The sequence below is a fragment of the Chrysemys picta genome, chromosome 14 (assembly GCF_011386835.1).
Source record: "Chrysemys picta bellii isolate R12L10 chromosome 14, ASM1138683v2, whole genome shotgun sequence".
In the NCBI taxonomy this organism is placed as follows: Eukaryota; Metazoa; Chordata; order Testudines; family Emydidae; genus Chrysemys; species Chrysemys picta.
The window spans coordinates 7,296,893-7,315,137 of record NC_088804.1 but is presented as its reverse complement, the minus strand read 5'-3'; the positions used below and the strand labels follow the sequence as shown (position 1 = coordinate 7,315,137).

Sequence of the window (18,245 nt, the reverse complement as noted above, 5' to 3'; positions counted from 1 at the left end):
ATACGTTTGCATTGATGAAATTAGCAGACCCAGGGAATTGTCTGTTGGGAACTAATTTCCTATACAAACAGGAATGTGTTCTTCATTTGGGTGACCAATCATTGGGTCTTACCGTAAAACAGGCAAAGGATGACTCAACGGTAATCAGACCTGAGTGTGGCATAGTATCTCCAGTGGAGGACTCTGAACCTGAGGGGTATGATTTAAACAAAATAGTGGCTAATCATGCAGCCCAACCAGAGTTACAGGCTTTACTTCGCAAGCATGCAAATGCCTTTGCTAAAAACAAACATAATTGATGTATGGCAGTCACTATTGTTGTAGAAAAAGGAGATATATTAGCCCAAAGACAATATCCTTACCCAGAACAGGCAAACCCAGTCTTTATTGACATGGGGAGTGCTACGTAAATGTACTTCCACTGCCAATTCCCCTATTTGGCCCGTAAAAAAACCCAATTCTTGGCGTCTCACAATTAATTACAGATGCCTGAATCAGGTCACACCCGCTTGTGCCCCTACAGTGGCCAAGATGCCAAATTTAATCAAGTCATTTGATCCAGAGGCTGTGTGGTTTACTGTCCTTGACATCAGTAACCACTTTTGAACATTACCATTGGCACGAATTTTACAGTACCATTTTGCATTTTGTTTCCAGGGAGTCCAATATTCCTGGACACATTTACCCCAGGGCTATAAAAATTCTCCAGCTTTATTCCATGTGCAAATAAGGCAGGTACTGTTGCAATTTTTCCAAACCAAGAGATTTGTTTTGATATGTAAATAACCTGTGTTGTTTATAAATAACATATCCTGCAGATCCTAAAGAAAGCAGGGCTAAAGTACAATCCAGCACAGCGAATGGCCAACCATGTCTCTTTCTTGGATCTCATCCTGACAAAATGGGGTAGAACCCCAGCGCAACAAAAAGTAGATGCAATCCAAACATTGCCTTTACCACAGGACCCTTTAAAATCCTTTTTTGGGGGGTTTAACTGGGTACCACAGGAATTTCATTCCCAATTTTGCTTCCATTGCAGGTCTCTTGTACCAACTATTAAAAAAAGGTGTCTGATGGAAATGGACTGAGCAACACACGGAAGCAGTGTCCCAACTGAAACAGGCCATTGTCAAGGCTCTGGTGTTAATCACTCCAAATCCTGAGGTACCCTATCGTCTGGAGGTAGTGGTGAGTGTTAATGCGTTAGCGACTGTGGCGTCCCAAGAAAGGCATGAAAAAAATCAAATCTGTGGCCTATGCCTCACGTTTAATGTCATCAATTGAACTTAAGTATGACAATTGTGAAATGGGTCATACAACACTTTTCTTTTCTAATTGGCCTCAGTCCAATCATATTATACTCATCGCACACTCCCCTTCCATTCTTACTGTCCAAGAGGGTAAAAGATGGGCAAGTCTCAAATGCTCACCTAGCCCACGGGGCATTATTGCTGCAAGAAAAGATATTGCAGTAAAACCTATTAGGACCCCATCCTTGTTACCAACTGCCCTTCTGTATCAAGGAGAGCCACGTGTGTGTCCCAATCTTGATCAATTGGATCTAAGGGGGGAGGAAAAACAAAAGCTTTTCCAACCATTAATGTAGGAAACAGATTCTGTTAATAGGTATCATTTCTTTGTTAATGGTTCTAGTTATTACCATCAAGGTAAACCTCAGACCGGATTTAAAAAAAAATGCAAAAATTGAATAAAAACATAGTAAAAGTGACCCTAAAGCTTTCCAAAACAAAAAAGGATCACTAACAATAGATCCTTTGTACAAAAAAAATGCACCATTAAAATCTCAGAAATAAGAAGGTCCTTGGATGGCTTTGCAGATTGACTTTGTAGGTCCTTTGCCAAGGACTCAAAAAGGTAACCAGTACCTATTAGTGGTTATCAATCCTTTTTCAAAGTGGGTAGAGGGATTTCCTCTTAAAGCCAATACGGCAAAAGCCACTGCCAAGGTCCTAGTAAAGCAAGTCTTCTCTCTATGGGGGATCCCTGCAAAGGTAAAATCGGACCAAGGATGACATTTCAGTAGACAGTTCTTTAGAAACTGTCTTAAATTAATGAAAGTCTCACAAAAACTACACATCCCATACAGACCATAGTCATCTGGGATGGTAAAACAAACATATCAAACTATAAAAGTAATATTAACAAAACTGGCTAATGCCAATGAATGTAACTGGGACACTCTCATGCCTCTAATTTTAATAGCGTTGAGAGCGACACTGGCTGCATCTACTAATAAAACACCCTTTGAAGTGATGACAGGCCAAACAATACCAAAACATTTAATTTGGCACCTCAGTGGCACTCAATTAAAGAAAATAAAAATGGGTACCTACCTGCAAAAACATTTAAATCAAATACACTTGCAGGTAGCAGCTAAATTGGAAAAATCCAAACAAAAGGCAAAGGCTTATTTTAACAAAACCAAAAAGAAAATACTTGGAAGAGGAAAAAAACAAGTAATGTTGTTGTTGTGTAAATCACCAGAACGTGGGCTGCGTAACTGATGATTCAGACCCTTCCGAATCATCGATAAACTCAGTTCAGCAGTGTATAAAATTAAACTAACAGGAAGCAAGTGTACTAAAGACAAAATCTATCATACCAATCAGTTAAAGCGGTATAGATCATCCAGGTCGCAGGAACAATTTCCTCTTCAGGACGTAAGTAAACAGCAGCCAATGGAATCATGATAACTGGAGCACAGCAGATTGCAACCGTAAAATAAACATTGAAATGTCTGATTTACTACACCCGTATCGGTGCTCTGAGGGTAAAACTAAGCCAAAATCACAAATTTGGGACTAAACCGTTACAACCCCATGAAACCAAACAACACGGACGTGCTCAATTGCCTGAGCATGTACAACAAAACATACCAACACAAAAGAAACGAACTATTATACTCAACCCAGGACTTAGCCACAAAAAAAACAATTTACTGTTTATAATACGTATAACATAACCTAACTATTTAATAAGACCCAACGTAAAAGTCATCAGCTGATCACTTTAAACAATGATCAGCACAGGAAATCAACATTTAGAAAAGAAAATTATAGGCTCTGCATATGGGAAATACGTCATAAATGCAATAATTCTCGGCTCTCTATGAGCTGAGGGGTGAAAACATTATCTACTATCTGATGCATTACGATCCTTAAGATTGGGAAAGGTTCCTAACTTAATTTAAAATGAGCAACTATTAAGTTAGTACTGTCCCAAGTGTTTTCAAAAGCTGGGAAAAGGAACAGTCCATATGTTTGGATTCATGCCAGCATTTATCAGTAAGTGCTATAAAAAAAAATAGAATCTGTAACACCTCACCCCAACCGAAACTGTTGTTTTCTTTCTAAAAAATTGTATAATGGCATGATCCTTGTATGTCTCATTTACAGTCTCGTCACAAGTATTTGACCCAGACAAGGATGTGTACAGACAATTGGTTGCTGTCCATTCTATAGGTCACCTTGAAGACGACATCTATAGGAAATGCATTAATGCACCTCCCCTGGTGGTCTATCACACTCCAACTCAAACTTGAAAAGTGCCACAGATGTTGCTCTAAAAAAAGCCTCAGTACATTTGTAGGTGTAACGTGTTTGAAACAAACACTGTTCTGTGTGGACTGCAGGGAAAAAAATACAAAATTCATCATCGTCATGCCTGGTGAGGCTAACCAAGAGAGAGACTCCGATGGATAGGGTGACCTATGCTGGAAATAACCAAGTTTGCGTGGTTACCAACCAAAGAAAGGTACCAATATAGTCCCTTGGAGTGTCCTGTCACAGAACCAAATTTTTGTTTTACTCCAAAGCAATCTACTTTAATAAAAAATTAAGTTATTTCCCCTATTCCCACTTTTGAAAACATTACTATTATTCAGTCCGACCCACATCATCTTTATAAAAATGGCGTTGAAACTGTCCCCATAAATACTTAACCACCTACATCCTACCTGTGTAATGCAAGAGACCTACAGGCCATATCCTGTATGTTAAGCTAAGGCAAAAGTTAGCATATCTATATTAAGATCTTTTACTCAGAAAGCAAAGTTGACCTGTATCTTGTTACCTAAAGAGAGGAGTACCCACGCCTATGTCCATGCCCTTTTATCTAGACCAATAGACAATGAAGAATGGCATAGGCGTTTTTTCAGTGTTGTACCCACAGACTTAACATGTACACTTCAAGTGCGTACATACATGTGATCCATACGCACAAACATAATAGCCTATGGGGTAAGCGTACCCTAACATTTTGTGGTTGAGGAATTAAATTTGGGCATAGGAGGAAGGATTTCCGGTACTTTGCCCTATAAAAGAGGTGACCCACCTCGCTAAAGTATTCTCACTTTACTCCATTCTCACTTTATTCTGCTCTATCATTCTCACTTACATCATATTTGTACTCTCTCTCTCTCTCTCTCTCTCTCTCTTCTATCTATTTATGATGACTGCTACTATTGGTAGGCTGTACTTGTTCTTAAACTTTAAGTTTCAAGGGAACTAGGCTAAGCTTGGTTTCCCTAAGTTTTATTCTTAGTTTATTAGGTTCTGATTTTAAGTTTAAGTTAGTCAAGTAAACCCTAAGTAGCATTAGCTTTTTCTATGCACTGCATCCCTCACTCAAGAATTGAAAAACCTGAACTGCAAGGCTGGTCCTGTGTCTCTTACCACCAGGTTATCAAGGAAGGGTGGGAGTATATTAACCAAAGCTTTGTTGCATATAATACTATATTATCATATGTATCTTTTGAATAGCAGTAATGCAGTTGTAACTTTGGGTATTTTACCATTTATTTACTATTATTGATTTTAATAAAAAGTCTTTAAGGCTATATCTGTGTGAGCTTCCTGTCATACCCCCGCGGGTCCTTTATAAATTCTGTGGAGCCTGATTTGGGACAAGAACTTTTATCTTCTGATCAAACAGATTGGCGAGCCTAAAACCCATACTACTAATATTAATAATTAATTACTATTAATTAAATAAAATTAAATTAATATTATCAGTACACCCTAAATCAGGCTACAATATTTCAGTGTGTTAGAACGTAAATGAGCCTGTGTTGGCTGGTTTTATTATCTGAGAGCAGTAGCGTGGGAAGGCTGATCTACAAGTGCAAAGAACTCGCTGTGAAATCCTCCAGCCTCAGAGAAGCAGTAGAGTGGAGGAAGAAATCACAACCCCGAACGGGCAAACAGACTCCCCCTGCGCTCACACGTGATTGGTCAGCTAGTCCTGCTGGAAAGTTTGGTTAGTTGCTTTAGTGCTGGGTTAACAACCCTTGAGACTGGAGTCGTCCCTTGTAGCCACAGAACAGATACAACAAGGGCAGTAGCAAACTTCCCTACCGCTCTCCCGCCAGTCTCCATGGCCTCCCTGCTGAGAGACCCTCCAAGGAAACGTCACTTATGGGAAAACAGGAATCACCATCCTGGATCAGATCAGTGATTCAACAAGGAACCTAAGAGCAGACCAGTGGAGAAGCCAGTCCAATATCCTGTCTCTGGGTATGTCTGCCCTGCAATAAGCTGAATGCAGCTCCTATAGCAGAGATGGGCAAACTATGACCCATGGGCCACCGCGGGACCCTCCTGCCCTGCCCCTGAGCTCCTGGCCTGGGAGGCTACCCCCGGCCCCTCCCCTGCTGTTCCCACTCCCCCACAGCCTCAGCTTACTCCGCCGCCGGCGCAATGCTCTGGGGCGGTGGGGCTGTGAGCTCCTGGGGCAGCACAGCTGCAGAGCCCGGCCTGACCCGGTGCTCTGTGCTGCGCGGTGGCGACGGCGTGGCTGGCTCCAGCAGGGTGGCGTGGCTGTAGCACTGCCAGCCACTGGTGCTCCAGGCAGCGCGGTAAGGGGGCAGGGAGCGGTGGGGTGGTGGTAGATAGAGGACAGGGGAGTTCAGGGTGGTGGTCAGGGGGCAGGAGTGTGGATAGGGTTCGGGGCGGTCAGAAGGAGGGGAACGGGGGTTGGATGGGGCAGAGGTCCCGGGGCGGGGCAGTCAGGAATGAGAGGAGGGGTTGGATGGGGCGGCGGGGGGCAGTCAGGGGCAGGGATTCCGGGGGTGGTCAGGGAGTCGGGAGGGGTGGATGGGGCAAGGGTCCCAGGGGGGCTGTCAGGGAATGGGGGGGGGTTGGATGGGAGTCCTGGGGGGGGACCACGACCCCCTCCCCTAACCGGCCCTCCATACAATTTCTGAAATCCGATGTGGCCCTCAGGCCAAAAAGTTTGCCCATCCCTGTCCTATAGGCGAACTCCCATCGGCACACTAGCATGGCTAAAAATAGCAATGCAGATACAGCAGCGTGGGCTGTACGAGCACACCGGGGACCCTGGTTTCCTACTCACATTGCTGAAACCCACGCTGCTATTGTTAGCCACGACAGCGCGGGTATATCTGCTGGAGCAGCCTCGCTGCTTTGATTTCATGATAGGCCTGGTCTACACTACGAATTTAGGTCGACTTTAGCAGCATTAAATCGAATTAAGCCTGGACACGTCCACACGACGAAGCCCTTTCTTTCGACTTAAAGGGCCCTTAAAACCGGTTTCTTTACTCCACCTCCGACGAGGGGATTAGCGCTAAAATCGGCCTTTGCGGGTCGGATTTGGGATAGTGTGGATGGAATTTGATGTTGTTGGCCTCCGGGAACTATCCCACAGTGCTTCATTGTGACCGCTCTGGACAGCACTCTCAACTCAGATGCACTTACCAGGTAGACAGGAAAAGCCCCGCGAACGTTTGAATTTCATTTCCTGTTTGCCCAGCGTGGAGAGCACAGGTGACCATGCAGAGCACATCAGCACAGGTAACCATGATGGAGTCCCAGGATCGCAAAAGAGCTCCAGCATGGACAGAACGGGAGGTACGGGATCTGCTCACCATATGGGGAGATGAAGCAGTGCTAGCTGAACTCTGTAGCAGTAAACGAAATGGCAAAATATTAGAAAAGGTCTCAAAGGCCATGAAGGACAGAGGCCATAACAGGGACGCACAGCAGTGCCACGTGAAAATTAAGGAGCTAAGGCAAGCCTACCACAAAGCCAGAGAGGCAAACGGAAGGTCTGCGGCAGAGCCGGAAACATGCCGCTTCTACACGGAGCTGCATGCGATGCTAGGGGGTGCAGCCACCACTACCCCAACCGTGTGCTTTGACTCCATCAATGGAGAAACATGCAACAGGGAAGCGGGTTCGGGGTACGCGGAAGATGATGATGATGAAGACAATGAAGATAGCTCACAGCAAGGAAGCGGAGAAACCGGTTTCCCCAACAGCCAGGATATGTTTATTACCCTGGACCTGGAACCAGTAACCCCCGAACTCACCCAAGGCATGCTCCCAGACCCTGAGGGCACACAAGGGACCTCTGGTGAGTGTACCTTTGTAAATATTACACATGGTTTAAAAGCAAGCGTGTTTAATGATTAATTTGCCCTGGCAATCGCGGCCAGTACAGCTACTGGAAAAGTCTGTTAACATGTATGGGGATGGAGTGGAAATCCTCCAGGGACATCTCCAGAAAGCTCTCCTTCATGTACTCCCAAAGCCTTTGCAAAAGGTTTCTGGGGAGGGCTGCCTTATCCCGTCCACCATGGTAGGACACTTTAGCACGTAGTCTGGAATCATTGCATAACAAAGCATGGCAGCGTATGGTCCCGGTGTTTGCTGGCATGCAGACAACATCCATTCCTTATCTCTCTTTGTTATCCTCAGGAGAGTGATATCATTCACGGTCACCTGGTTGAAATGGGGTGATTTTATTAAGAGGACATTCAGAGGTGCCTCTTCCTGCTCAGCTGAACAGAAATGTTCCCCGCTGTTAGCCACGCGGTGGGGGGGAGGGGTGAAGTGATCATCCCAGAGAATTGGGTGTGTTTGTGTGGAGGGGGTAGTTGGGTTTGTACTGAATGTTAACCCGGAAACCCCAGCCCCTCCTTTTACATTGCAAACCCATTTTAAATGGCCAACCCAATGGGTCCTTGGTATGGGAAATGAGGGCGCTGCTGTTTGAAACCATTCCCACATGTTATGAAGGTTAAAAAAGAACAAAGACTGTGGCTTACCATGGCTGCCTGCAAGCCGAATTCTGTTGCCTGGCACTGCGTGAGTGATCAGTCACACCAAACCGGCAGGCCCTCAATATAAGAGGAAAAATGTGACCTTGTAACGAAAGCACATGTGCTGTGTAATGTGAACAGCAAAATTTAACGTGAAACAGTGTACCCATTGTTCTCTAAAATGTGTCTTTTTTAACCACCTCTCCCTTCTCCTCCACCAGCTGCAAATGTTTCTCCTTCGCAGAGGCTAGTGAAGATTAGAAGGAGAAAACGGCGGACTCGGGATGATATGTTCACGGAGCTCCAGATGTCCTCCCATGCTGAAAGAGCACAGCAGAATGCGTGGAGTCAGTCAATATCAGACTACAGAAAAGCACAGTATGAACGAGAGCAGAAGTGGTGGGATGAATTGCAGGCTGAACAGAGCAAGTGGCGGGCTGAAGATGATAGGTGGCGTCAGCTTGCAGACAGAAGGCAAGAGTCGATGCTCCGGCTGCTGGAGCATCAAACTGATATGCTCCAGCGTATGGTTGAGCTGCAGGAAAGGCAGCAGGAGGAGAGACCGCCGCTACATCCCCTGTGTAACCAACAGCCCTCCTCCCCAAATCCCATTGCCTCCTCACCCAGACGCCCAAGAACACGGTGGGGGGGCCTCTGGCCACCCAGTCACTCCACTCCAGATGATTGACCAAGCATCGGAAAGCTGGCCTTCAATAAGCGTTAAAGTTTTAAACTGCAGTGTGTCCTTTTCCTTCCCTCCTCCCACACCCATCCCGGGCTACCTTGGCAATGATCCCCCTAGTTGTGTGATGAATTAATAAAGAATGCATGAATGTGAAGTAACAATGACTTTATTGCCTCTGCAAGCAGTGCTCGAAGGGGGGTGGGGCGGGTGGGGTGGTTGGTTTACAGGGAAGTAGAGTGAACCGGGGAGGGAGGGCGGAGGGTTCATCAAGGAGAAACAAACTGAAGTTTCACACCGTAGCCTGGCCAGTCACAAAACTGGTTTTCAAAGCTTCTCTGACGCGCACCGCGCCCTGCTGTACTCTTCTAACCGCCCTGGTGTCTGGCTGCACGTAATCAGCGGCGAGGCGATTTGCCTCAACCTCCCACAATGGGGATATTGGTTTCGCTGAGGTCTATCCGAGTCAGTAAGCTGCGCAAGCGCGCTTTTAAACGTCCAAATGCACATTCCACCACCATTTGGCACTTGCTCGGTCCAGACTACTGTCCAGGCTGCCTGTGTACGGCTTCATGAGCCATGGCATTAAGGGGTAGGCTGGGTCCCAAAGGATAACGATAGGCATTTCAACATCCCCAACGGTTATTTTCTGGTCCAGGAAGAAAGTCACTTTCTCCAGCTTTCGAAACAGACCAGAGTGCCTGAGGACGCAAGCATCATCTACCTTTCCCGGCCTTCCCACGTTGATGTTGGTGAAATGTCCCTTGTGATCCACTAGGGCTTGCAGCAGCATCGAAAAGTACCCCTTGCGGTTTATGTACTTGGTGGCTTGGTGCTCCGGTGCCAAGATAGGGATATGGGTTCCGTCTATCGCCCCACCACAGTTTGGGAATCCCATTGCAGCAAAGCCATCCACTATGACCTGCAGGTTTCCCAGAGTCACTACCCTTGATATCAGCAGGTCTTTGATTGCCCTGGCAACTTGGATCACAGCAGCCCCTACAGTAGACTTGCTCACTCCAAATTGATTCCCGACTGACCGGTAGCTGTCTGGCGTTGCAAGCTTCCACAGGGCTCTCATCGCCACTCCCTTCTCAACTGTGAGGGCTGCTCTCATTTTGGTATTCTGGCTCTTCAGGGCAGGGGAAAGCAAATCAAAGTTCCATGAAAGTGCCCTTACGCATGCGAAAGTTTCGCAGCCACTGGGAATCGTCCCACACCTGCAACACAATGTGGTCCCACCAGTCTGTGCTTGTTTCCTGGGCCCAGAATCGGCATTCCATGCCATGAACCTGCCCCAGTAACACCATGATTTGCACATTGCTGGGGCCCGTACTTTGTGAGAGGTCTATGTCCATGTCAATTTCCTCATCATTCTCATTGCCGCGCTGCAATCGCCTTCTCGGCTGGTCCTGGTTTTGCTTTGGCATGTCCTGGCTCTGCATATACTCCAGGACAATGCGCGTGGTGTTCATAGAGCTCATAATTGCCGCGGTGATCTGAGCGGGCTCCATGATCCCAGTGCTATGGCATCTGGTCTGAAAAAAGGCGCGAAACTGACGGAGGGAGGGAGGGGCGAGTGACGACATGGCGTACAGGTACAGGGAATTAAAATTCACAAAGGTGGCTGTGCATCAGGGAGAAAAACAAACAACTGTCACACAGAATGGCCCCCCCAAAGATTGAACTCAAAACCCTGGGTTTAGCAGGCTGTTGATTTCACGGAGGGAGGGGGAAGCAAATGAATACAGAACAAATCTGGTCCATCTATTTTTTAGATCTTAAGCTGGTAGCAGACGGTGCAGCATGACTGATAGCCATCGGCATCTTCTGGGTGCTTGGCAGAAGATACTGTACTACGACTGCTAGCCATCATCGTCAAGACGGTTCAATAGGACTGCCGGCAGGACTGAGTCTCCAGGAGACAAAGCATGTCTGCCCAGGTGCCTATGTTTGAACTGGAGTACGACGATGACTGATACCAGTCGTAATACACCATCCACTGCCAAAAGGCAAGGGGCTGCTGCTGTGTAGCAATGCAGCCCCACATCTGCCTCTGCCAGCACCCAGATAGCCGATGAAGGCTACCAGTCATACTGCACCGTCTACTGCCAAAAAGCAATTAGCTGCTGCTGTGTAGCAATGCAGTACCACGTCTGCCGGCATTCAGATGCCATATGGTGATGGTGAGCTGAGCTGAGCGGGCTCCATGGTTGCCGTGGTATGTTGTCTGCAGAGGTAGCCCAAGTAAAAAGGCGCGAATCGATTGTCTGCCATTGCTCTGACGGAGGGGGAGGGGCCTGACAGCATGTACCCAGAACCCCCCACGACACTGTTTTGCATCATCAGGCATTGGGATCTCAACCCAGAATTCCAATGGGCGGCGGAGACTGCAGGAACTGTGGGATAGCTACCCACAGTGCAACGCTCCAGAAGTCGACGCTAGCCTCGGTACTGTGGACGCGGTCCGCCAACTTCATGCACTTAGAGCATTTTATGTGGGGACACACACAATTGACTGTATAAAACCGATATCTATAAAACCAGCTTCTATAAATTCGACCTAATTTCGTAGTGTAGACATACCCATAGACTTATCCTCTGGCAATGGCCAGTCCCACTTGCTTCAGAGGAAGAAGCCAAAACCCGGTATTGGAATATTGTGGACTGACCTGCGCAGAGGGGCAGTTACTGTCCGTTGCAGCGATGGGTTTTGCGATGTGGACACCTGTCGTTTAGGAGCTGGATCCAGACCAGTAGCTCTTTCCGCACAGGCCACTGAACAGCTGTCAGAACATTCTGTTCTTTCCTTGTGCTGGATTTCACCTCGTTATAATTTCAGCAGCGCCGCGAATCAAAAGGGGAGGAAGGAAAGATAGGAGCGAGCCAGGAATCAGATGTAATGCAGCGAAATGGTTATAGAAAAACAGCTGGGGCAGACCTGCTGGCTGTAGAAGTAGGGGTTGATCTAGAGCAGGGTTTCTCACTCTGTGAAGCACGACCCAAAATGGGATCGCTAGAATGTATCAAAACTTTGTGGGGCAGGCTGGGCTCAGTTCCCCACTCTGGACATTGTGACCTGGTGCATGGGGTCTCGGTGCCACTCCGGTTTACCCCAGCCACCCCTCCATCATGATGACATGGGGACAGCTGGGCCAGATTGGAGTGAGTGGTGCTGCAACCCCAAGCACCAGGTCACAACTCCACTTACACAAACTTGGCCTGGCCAGGCCACACCTGAGCAGCACTGCGACCCCAGAGCTCACAACACCCAGAGTGGGGAGCTGAACCCAGCCAGCCCTGGGGACTAAGAGCTGGGAGAGAGCAGCTAGTGTCACATTCTCTGATAAATGCTTGCACTCCAATGTACCCCTAGCCTGCAGGACCTCCCAATGTACCACTCCCTTTGGCCCGTACTGCTTCCCGCAGCTCCCATTGCCTGGGAATGGTGAACCGCAGCCACTGGGAGCTGTGGGCAGCCGTGTCTGCAGACGGTCAATGTAAAACTGTCTTGCGGCCCACCAGCGGATTACCCTGACGGGCCACAGGTTGCCCACCACTGCACTAGTGGCAGATGACAATAGAACAGTTGTGTCCAGCCTTCTTGTATGGATAGAGTGTCGTGGTCAAAGACACCCACGCATTGATTTTAGTTTACAGACTCAAGCCTGAGGCCAGTTTATTGACATACATACCCGTGCACTGGGGTGCAGTCCGAAGACTGACACACCTAGGTCAGCACGCAGGCTGCCTTTATTTCGTTAATCCGCAAGCACAGTACAAACAATATGTCATGAGTTAAGAAATTGGGGTTGGGGTCCGTTCCCCCTTCCTGGCACCTTCCTCATTATTTTCTGAGAATTGGGTGTTTTATTTTGGTATGGGGACGCTTGGTGGTTTTCCCCAGGGGTGGTACTTGGCACCAGTTTAGGGCTATTTTTCGTCAGGGTACATATTATTTTCCGGGGCTTTACGGTTATGGGCACAAGGGGGTTAACATAGGACGCTCAAAGAGGATACATGATTGGCTAATTTTGCAGATAGCTGGAATCACAGGAGAAGTTGGCATTTGCAAAAGCAATTTCTTCATACAAGGGGTTATTATATTTCATAAACTTCCGGTTATTAGGTTGCCGAGGCCTTTACCACTGTTACTTCCTCCCCCCTCCCTCCTCTGGTCATGACCCTTGACCGAGTTTGGCAGAGAACTGTGTTGTTCAGTCTTGCTCAGGCCTAGGCCTGTACTGCTTTGTGTAAGGGTAGTTAGCATAACAGATCTCTGTTGGAGGGTTTATTTTGGGGCCTTCAGATTCAAAGCTTTGGCTATTAAAAAGAAGGCCCCCCTGTTCTATTTCCCCACAAGAGCTACCATTCTGTCTTCTCTCTGGTACTCACAGGAACACAATTCCTGGCATTTGCAGGTGTCCCACACCTTGCGTGGTAGCTCAACTCAGCCCATGCCGATGCAGAAAGAACTACAGGCTTTTCTGTCTGTTCCAGGCCCTGAACTGTGAAAAATTCCTGCAGTTCTCTCGACAAACTCACTCTGCTGTTGTGCGCTTCTCTCTCTCAGGGTCAAAGTCTCTCACTGAGGAACGTCAAGAGCTGGGAAAGCCGCCCACGATGGATCGCCTCCTTCTGGCTCTGCTTTTCCTGTTGCAAGGTAATATTCTCCCTGGTTATTGCCTCGCCTCTACGCTGGTCTATATGGCTTACAACAGCCAAGGTGGCAAGGATGTAGCATTATCAACCTTCTGCCCCACCGCCAGTGCCAGGATAGTACCTGTTAGGAGGAAGCAGTGGTCCCAGTATGGTTGGAGTGAGGTGGGGGGCAGGAGGTATAGAGGGACTTTCCCTCTAATTAAGTTTCCTGAAAGACAGAGAGACCGTCATTGTGTTCCGAGATGGAATTCCCCTCTCCTTCCAGGACAGGCTGGAGGCATGTAGATGAATCAGGGCAGGAATAAGACTGGATGTACATGGAGAATGCATTATTGTTATCTGTGTTCCTCATGTCCTACAGCACACCTGGGAGCGATCAGCCACCTGGGTGAGGTTAGAGTCCATTTAGAGGAAGGATGGGCCTGGCCTGAGCCTCAGGAGAGCTGGGTTCCCGTGCTTGTTCTGAAAACACCTCCCTGGGTGACCATGGGCAGTCACTTAGTCTCTCTGGGCCTCACTTCCCCATCCATACCATGGGGATAACAGGCCTGCCCTGCCTCACCGGGGAGTGTGTGGCTGAAGGCATGAAAGACTGGGAGGCACTCAGACACTATGGTAATGGGTTCTTCCATGGCTCCCAAGATTTTCAGAGCAGGGGCTCACACGCGCTCTCTCTCTTGTATATGTGCAGCACCTAGCACAACGGGGCCCCTGAGGCTTCCTGTGATCCAAGTAATAAATAGTAGACAGCTGTGTCATGTGGAGTCACCGAGGTGAATAACCTGGGGAACTCCTGGCGTATGGAGCCCCTTGGGCTGAGCTACACCTTACAGTGCGGTTTTGTGTAACGCAGGGGTCGACGGAAGCAGCCGCCATGGAGAAGACTTTCGATTTTGTGGCGAAAGAAACCAAATGAATAAAAGCCATATCACTTATCAGATGCGGCCAGAGAACATCACCATCGAGAACAGTGCTGACACGCTGAAGATAAGTGCGCCATTCCCACCAAACCTTGTAAACTTCTCTTTACCCGACAAGTTGGGGAACTACCGCTTCTGCCTCTACTGGTACCAAAAGGACGGGATTTTCAACCTCACGTACGGCAGAAACAACTACACGCTGAGTACCGAGGCAGAGCCTTCCTTCAACATTTCAAACCCAAGCGCACCACAGAATAGAAGTGGGGTCCCTGTGCTTTCCAACGTGTTCTACGCCTACAGCAAAGGCCTGCAGATCACCTCGCTCAGCAGCGCCGCTGTTTACTCCTTCTCCATCCGTGGTACAGTTAAATCAATACGTTAAATGGGTTAGAGAACTTGCAGTGGTACCACTGCAGCCTCTGAGCATGTTCAGTCTCGGAAGCTAAGCAGGGCTGGCTCTGTCTGCCCATGGATGGGAAGGTTCTGGGAAAACCCCCGAGGCAGCTGATGCTCCATTAGGAGGTAGAGAAGGGCAGTTGGCTTCTCCACTGGTCACTAATTCCATCATTTTTCAAAAATGGCCACTAGTTTTGGGTTCCTCATTTTTGGGGCACCCACATGCAATGCTTTGTGGCCGATTTCCCCACGGTGTCGAAATCCAACCTCTCCCAGTGACAAGAACTGGAGTTGTGGGTTCTCAGCATCTCTGGAAATCCAGCCCAAAGTTTCTCTGTGTAAGCACACAAAATAAGTGGCCACTTTTGAAGACGTGGCTGCAAAGGTCCTGCATTTCACCGGATAACCCCTCATCTAGTCACAATGTCCCACCTTTAATGGCCAGTTGTGCTGCCTTCAGCAGAGCAGGAGTCCTCAGGTCACAGCTGTATGGGAGCCTTATAGGGATCCATCATGACACCAGCAACACTCCATCCTTTAGAACAGAGGTGGGCAAACTACAGCCCGTGGGCCACATCTGGCCCACGGGACCGTCCTGCCCGGCCCCCGAGCTCCTGGCCCAGGAGGCTAGCCCCCAGCCCCTCCCTTGCTGTTCCCCCTCCCCCGCAGCCTCAGCTCACTCACTCTGCCTCCGGCGCAAGGCTCTAGGCAGCGGGGCTGTGAGCTCCTGGGGCAGCGCAGCTGCAGAGCCCGGCCTGACCCAGTCTCTGAGCTGCGTGCTGGAGGCGGTGGCGGTGGCGTGGCCTGGCTCCAGCCGGGCGGCACGGCTGTAGCGCTGCCAGCCACCGGTGCTCCAGGCAGCGCGGTAAGGGAGCAGCGGGGGTTGGATAGATGGCAAGGGAGTTTGGGGTGGTGGTCAGGGGGCGGGGGTGTGGATAGGGGTTGGGGTGGGAACAGGGGGTTGAATGGGGGCAGGGGTCCTGGGGGTGGCCGTCAGGAATGAGAGGAGGGGTTGGATGGGGCGGCGGGGGCCCGGGGGAGCAGATAGGAGGAGGTGGCCGGGCCATGACCCCTTCCCCTAACCATACAGTTTACAAAACCCGATGCGCCCTCAGGCCAAAAAGTTTGCCCGCCCCTGCTTTAGAACATCTGCCAGTTGGAGACCGCTGAGCTCAGGTGAAGCTCTGGGTGCTAGGACCTGCAGTCTCCATGGCTGCACATGGGCACTGGAGTGGCCTCGGCTGCATTCTGGTTAGAGACACGCAGAGTAAGAGACGGGAGAGCAGGCGTATGCAGACTGGAGATTGCACCTTGAGGTTCTCGGCCTGTGCAGATAGGAATGACATGAGTTTGCACCTATGCTAGAGCTGCTGTAACCCAATGGCCTGCCAGACAATGTGGCAAAGGGACTGTCAAAGTATCCAGTACTGGCTATTACCCTCAGCTAGCCCATTCCTTACAGTTTGGTGCAGCCAGTTGGCTGTTCAGAAGCCCTCTGCAAACTTCAGCAAGCCCATCTCCTGGGCAACTGAAGCGCAGAGAGGAATGAGACAGGCAAGAAACTCACCACCATGGGCTGTCTCCCCTCTCATGCGTCCTGCTGGATGCAAGAGGCTCAGGGATCACCTCGTGCAAATTCTTCCTTTTGCATGGCCAGCCCCAGCGGCTCGGCTCCCAAGGGCAGGTTTGTAAAGGTATTTAGGCACCAGAAGATGCCTAGAGGGGCTTTGGGGAATCCCCTTAGGTGCTGAATAACTTTGAAAGTCAGGCCCCAAATGCCTTAAGCCGTATCCATGCTCTGCTTGGCCATTCGGACCTACCCAGGCATAACCATTGCAAACAGCCCGCGTCTGGCTCGCCACTCACTCATGCTGATGTAAATCAGGAGTAGCTCCATTGAATTCAGACCAGTCCTCATCACACCCATGATCAGGGCCTGTCAAGGCTACTTCCCCACTCTGAACTTTAGGGTACAGATGTGGGGGCCTGCATGAAAACTTCTAAGCTTAACTACCAGCTTAGATCTGGTCCACTGCCACCACTCCCAGTGTGCTAATTCCCTTCCCTGGGTAGCCTTGAGAGACTCTTCACCAGTTCCCTGGTGAATACAGATCCAAACCCCTTGGATCTTAAAACAAGGAGAAATTAACCATCCCCCTCCTTTCTCCCACCAACTCCTGGTGGATCAAGATCCAACCCCCTTGGATCTAAACACAAGGAAAAATCAATCAGGTTCTTTAAAAGAAGGCTTTTAATTAAAGAAAAAGATAAAAATCATCTCTGTAAAATCAGGATGGGAAATAACTTTACAGGGTAATCAAATGTAAAGAGCCCAGAGGACTCCCCTCTAGCCTTAGGTTCAAAGTATAGCAAACAGAGATAAACACTCTAGTAAAAGGTACATTTACAAGTTGAGAAAACAAAGATAAAACTAACATGCCTTGCCTGGCTGTTTACTTACAAGTTTGAAATATGAGAGACTTGTTCAGAAAGATTTGGAGAGCCTGGATTGATGTCTGGTCCCTCTCAGTCCCAAGAGCGAACAACCCCCAAAACAAAGAGCACAAACAAAAGCCTTCCCCTCACCGAGATTTGAAAGTATCTTGTCCCCTTATTGGTCCTTTGGGTCAGGTGTCAGCCAGGTTACCTGAGCTTCTTAACCCTTTACAGGTAAAAGGATTTTGGAGTCTCTGGCCAGGAGGGATTTTATAGTATTGTACACAGGAGGGCTGTTACCCTTCCCTTTATAGTTATGACAGGGCCGGATTAACTTTTTGTGGGCCTGGCACCAAACATATTTGTGGGCCCCCATTGGGGAAATAGGGCATGTGATGGGGGGCGGTCCGCAGAGCGAGGGGCCGGTTGGGGGCAATGAGACGCAGCGCAGCAGGAGTGGCCCCACTCAGCCCAGCACAAGGGCACTGTTTACAAACCCCAAACTGCTAGACGCACACTGGCCCGCCCAGCCCTGCGGTGCCAGTGTGCCCCTTCCACACTGCCCCAGGCCCGGTGCCCTGCCCTTATGCCAGTGCCCCCTCACCCAGAGACTTCCTCCACAGATCCCTATGCCCAGCACCCCCTGCCTAGAGACCCCTCCCACTGACATCCCACCACAACTCCACAGCACCCTGCACACCATACCCCCTGCCCAGCTCCCCCACCCACAGATCCCCTACTGTCCAGCACCCCCTTCACAGTCCCACCATCACAGCTGTACAGCACCCCATATTCCGGAGGGAATTCTGCAGCAAATTCTGTGCATCATATTTTAAAATTCTGATTTTTTTTATAATAAATAAATGTGGAAACTCCACCATGGCAGTGGGGAGCACAGGCCACTGGCTGCATGGAGGTGGGAGATCACCCTGCAGCCTCACCCACCCCCCTGGGACAGGGACTTGGCAGTGAGACTGAACCTGACCCTGACACAGCACAAGGGCCAGGCCTGCCACAGAAACACCCTTGCTCATTCACACCTCATTCATTCAACATGCCAATTGAT

At 49.0% G+C, this 18,245-nt stretch overlaps 1 protein-coding gene across 2 annotated transcripts in view; it reads left to right on the top strand.

The window, feature by feature from the left end:
• LOC101938267 (adhesion G-protein coupled receptor G1-like) overlaps positions 1-18,245 on the top strand; it is a 40,658-nt gene that overhangs the window by 7,866 nt on the left and 14,547 nt on the right. For both annotated transcript variants that reach the window (XM_065566868.1, XM_065566867.1), the window contains exons 2-4: positions 1,040-1,188; positions 13,339-13,428; positions 14,281-14,706. In XM_065566868.1, the coding sequence (XP_065422940.1) occupies positions 13,389-13,428; positions 14,281-14,706 (466 nt within the window). In that variant the 5' untranslated portion in view covers positions 1,040-1,188; positions 13,339-13,388. The remainder of the gene's footprint in view (positions 1-1,039; positions 1,189-13,338; positions 13,429-14,280; positions 14,707-18,245) is intronic.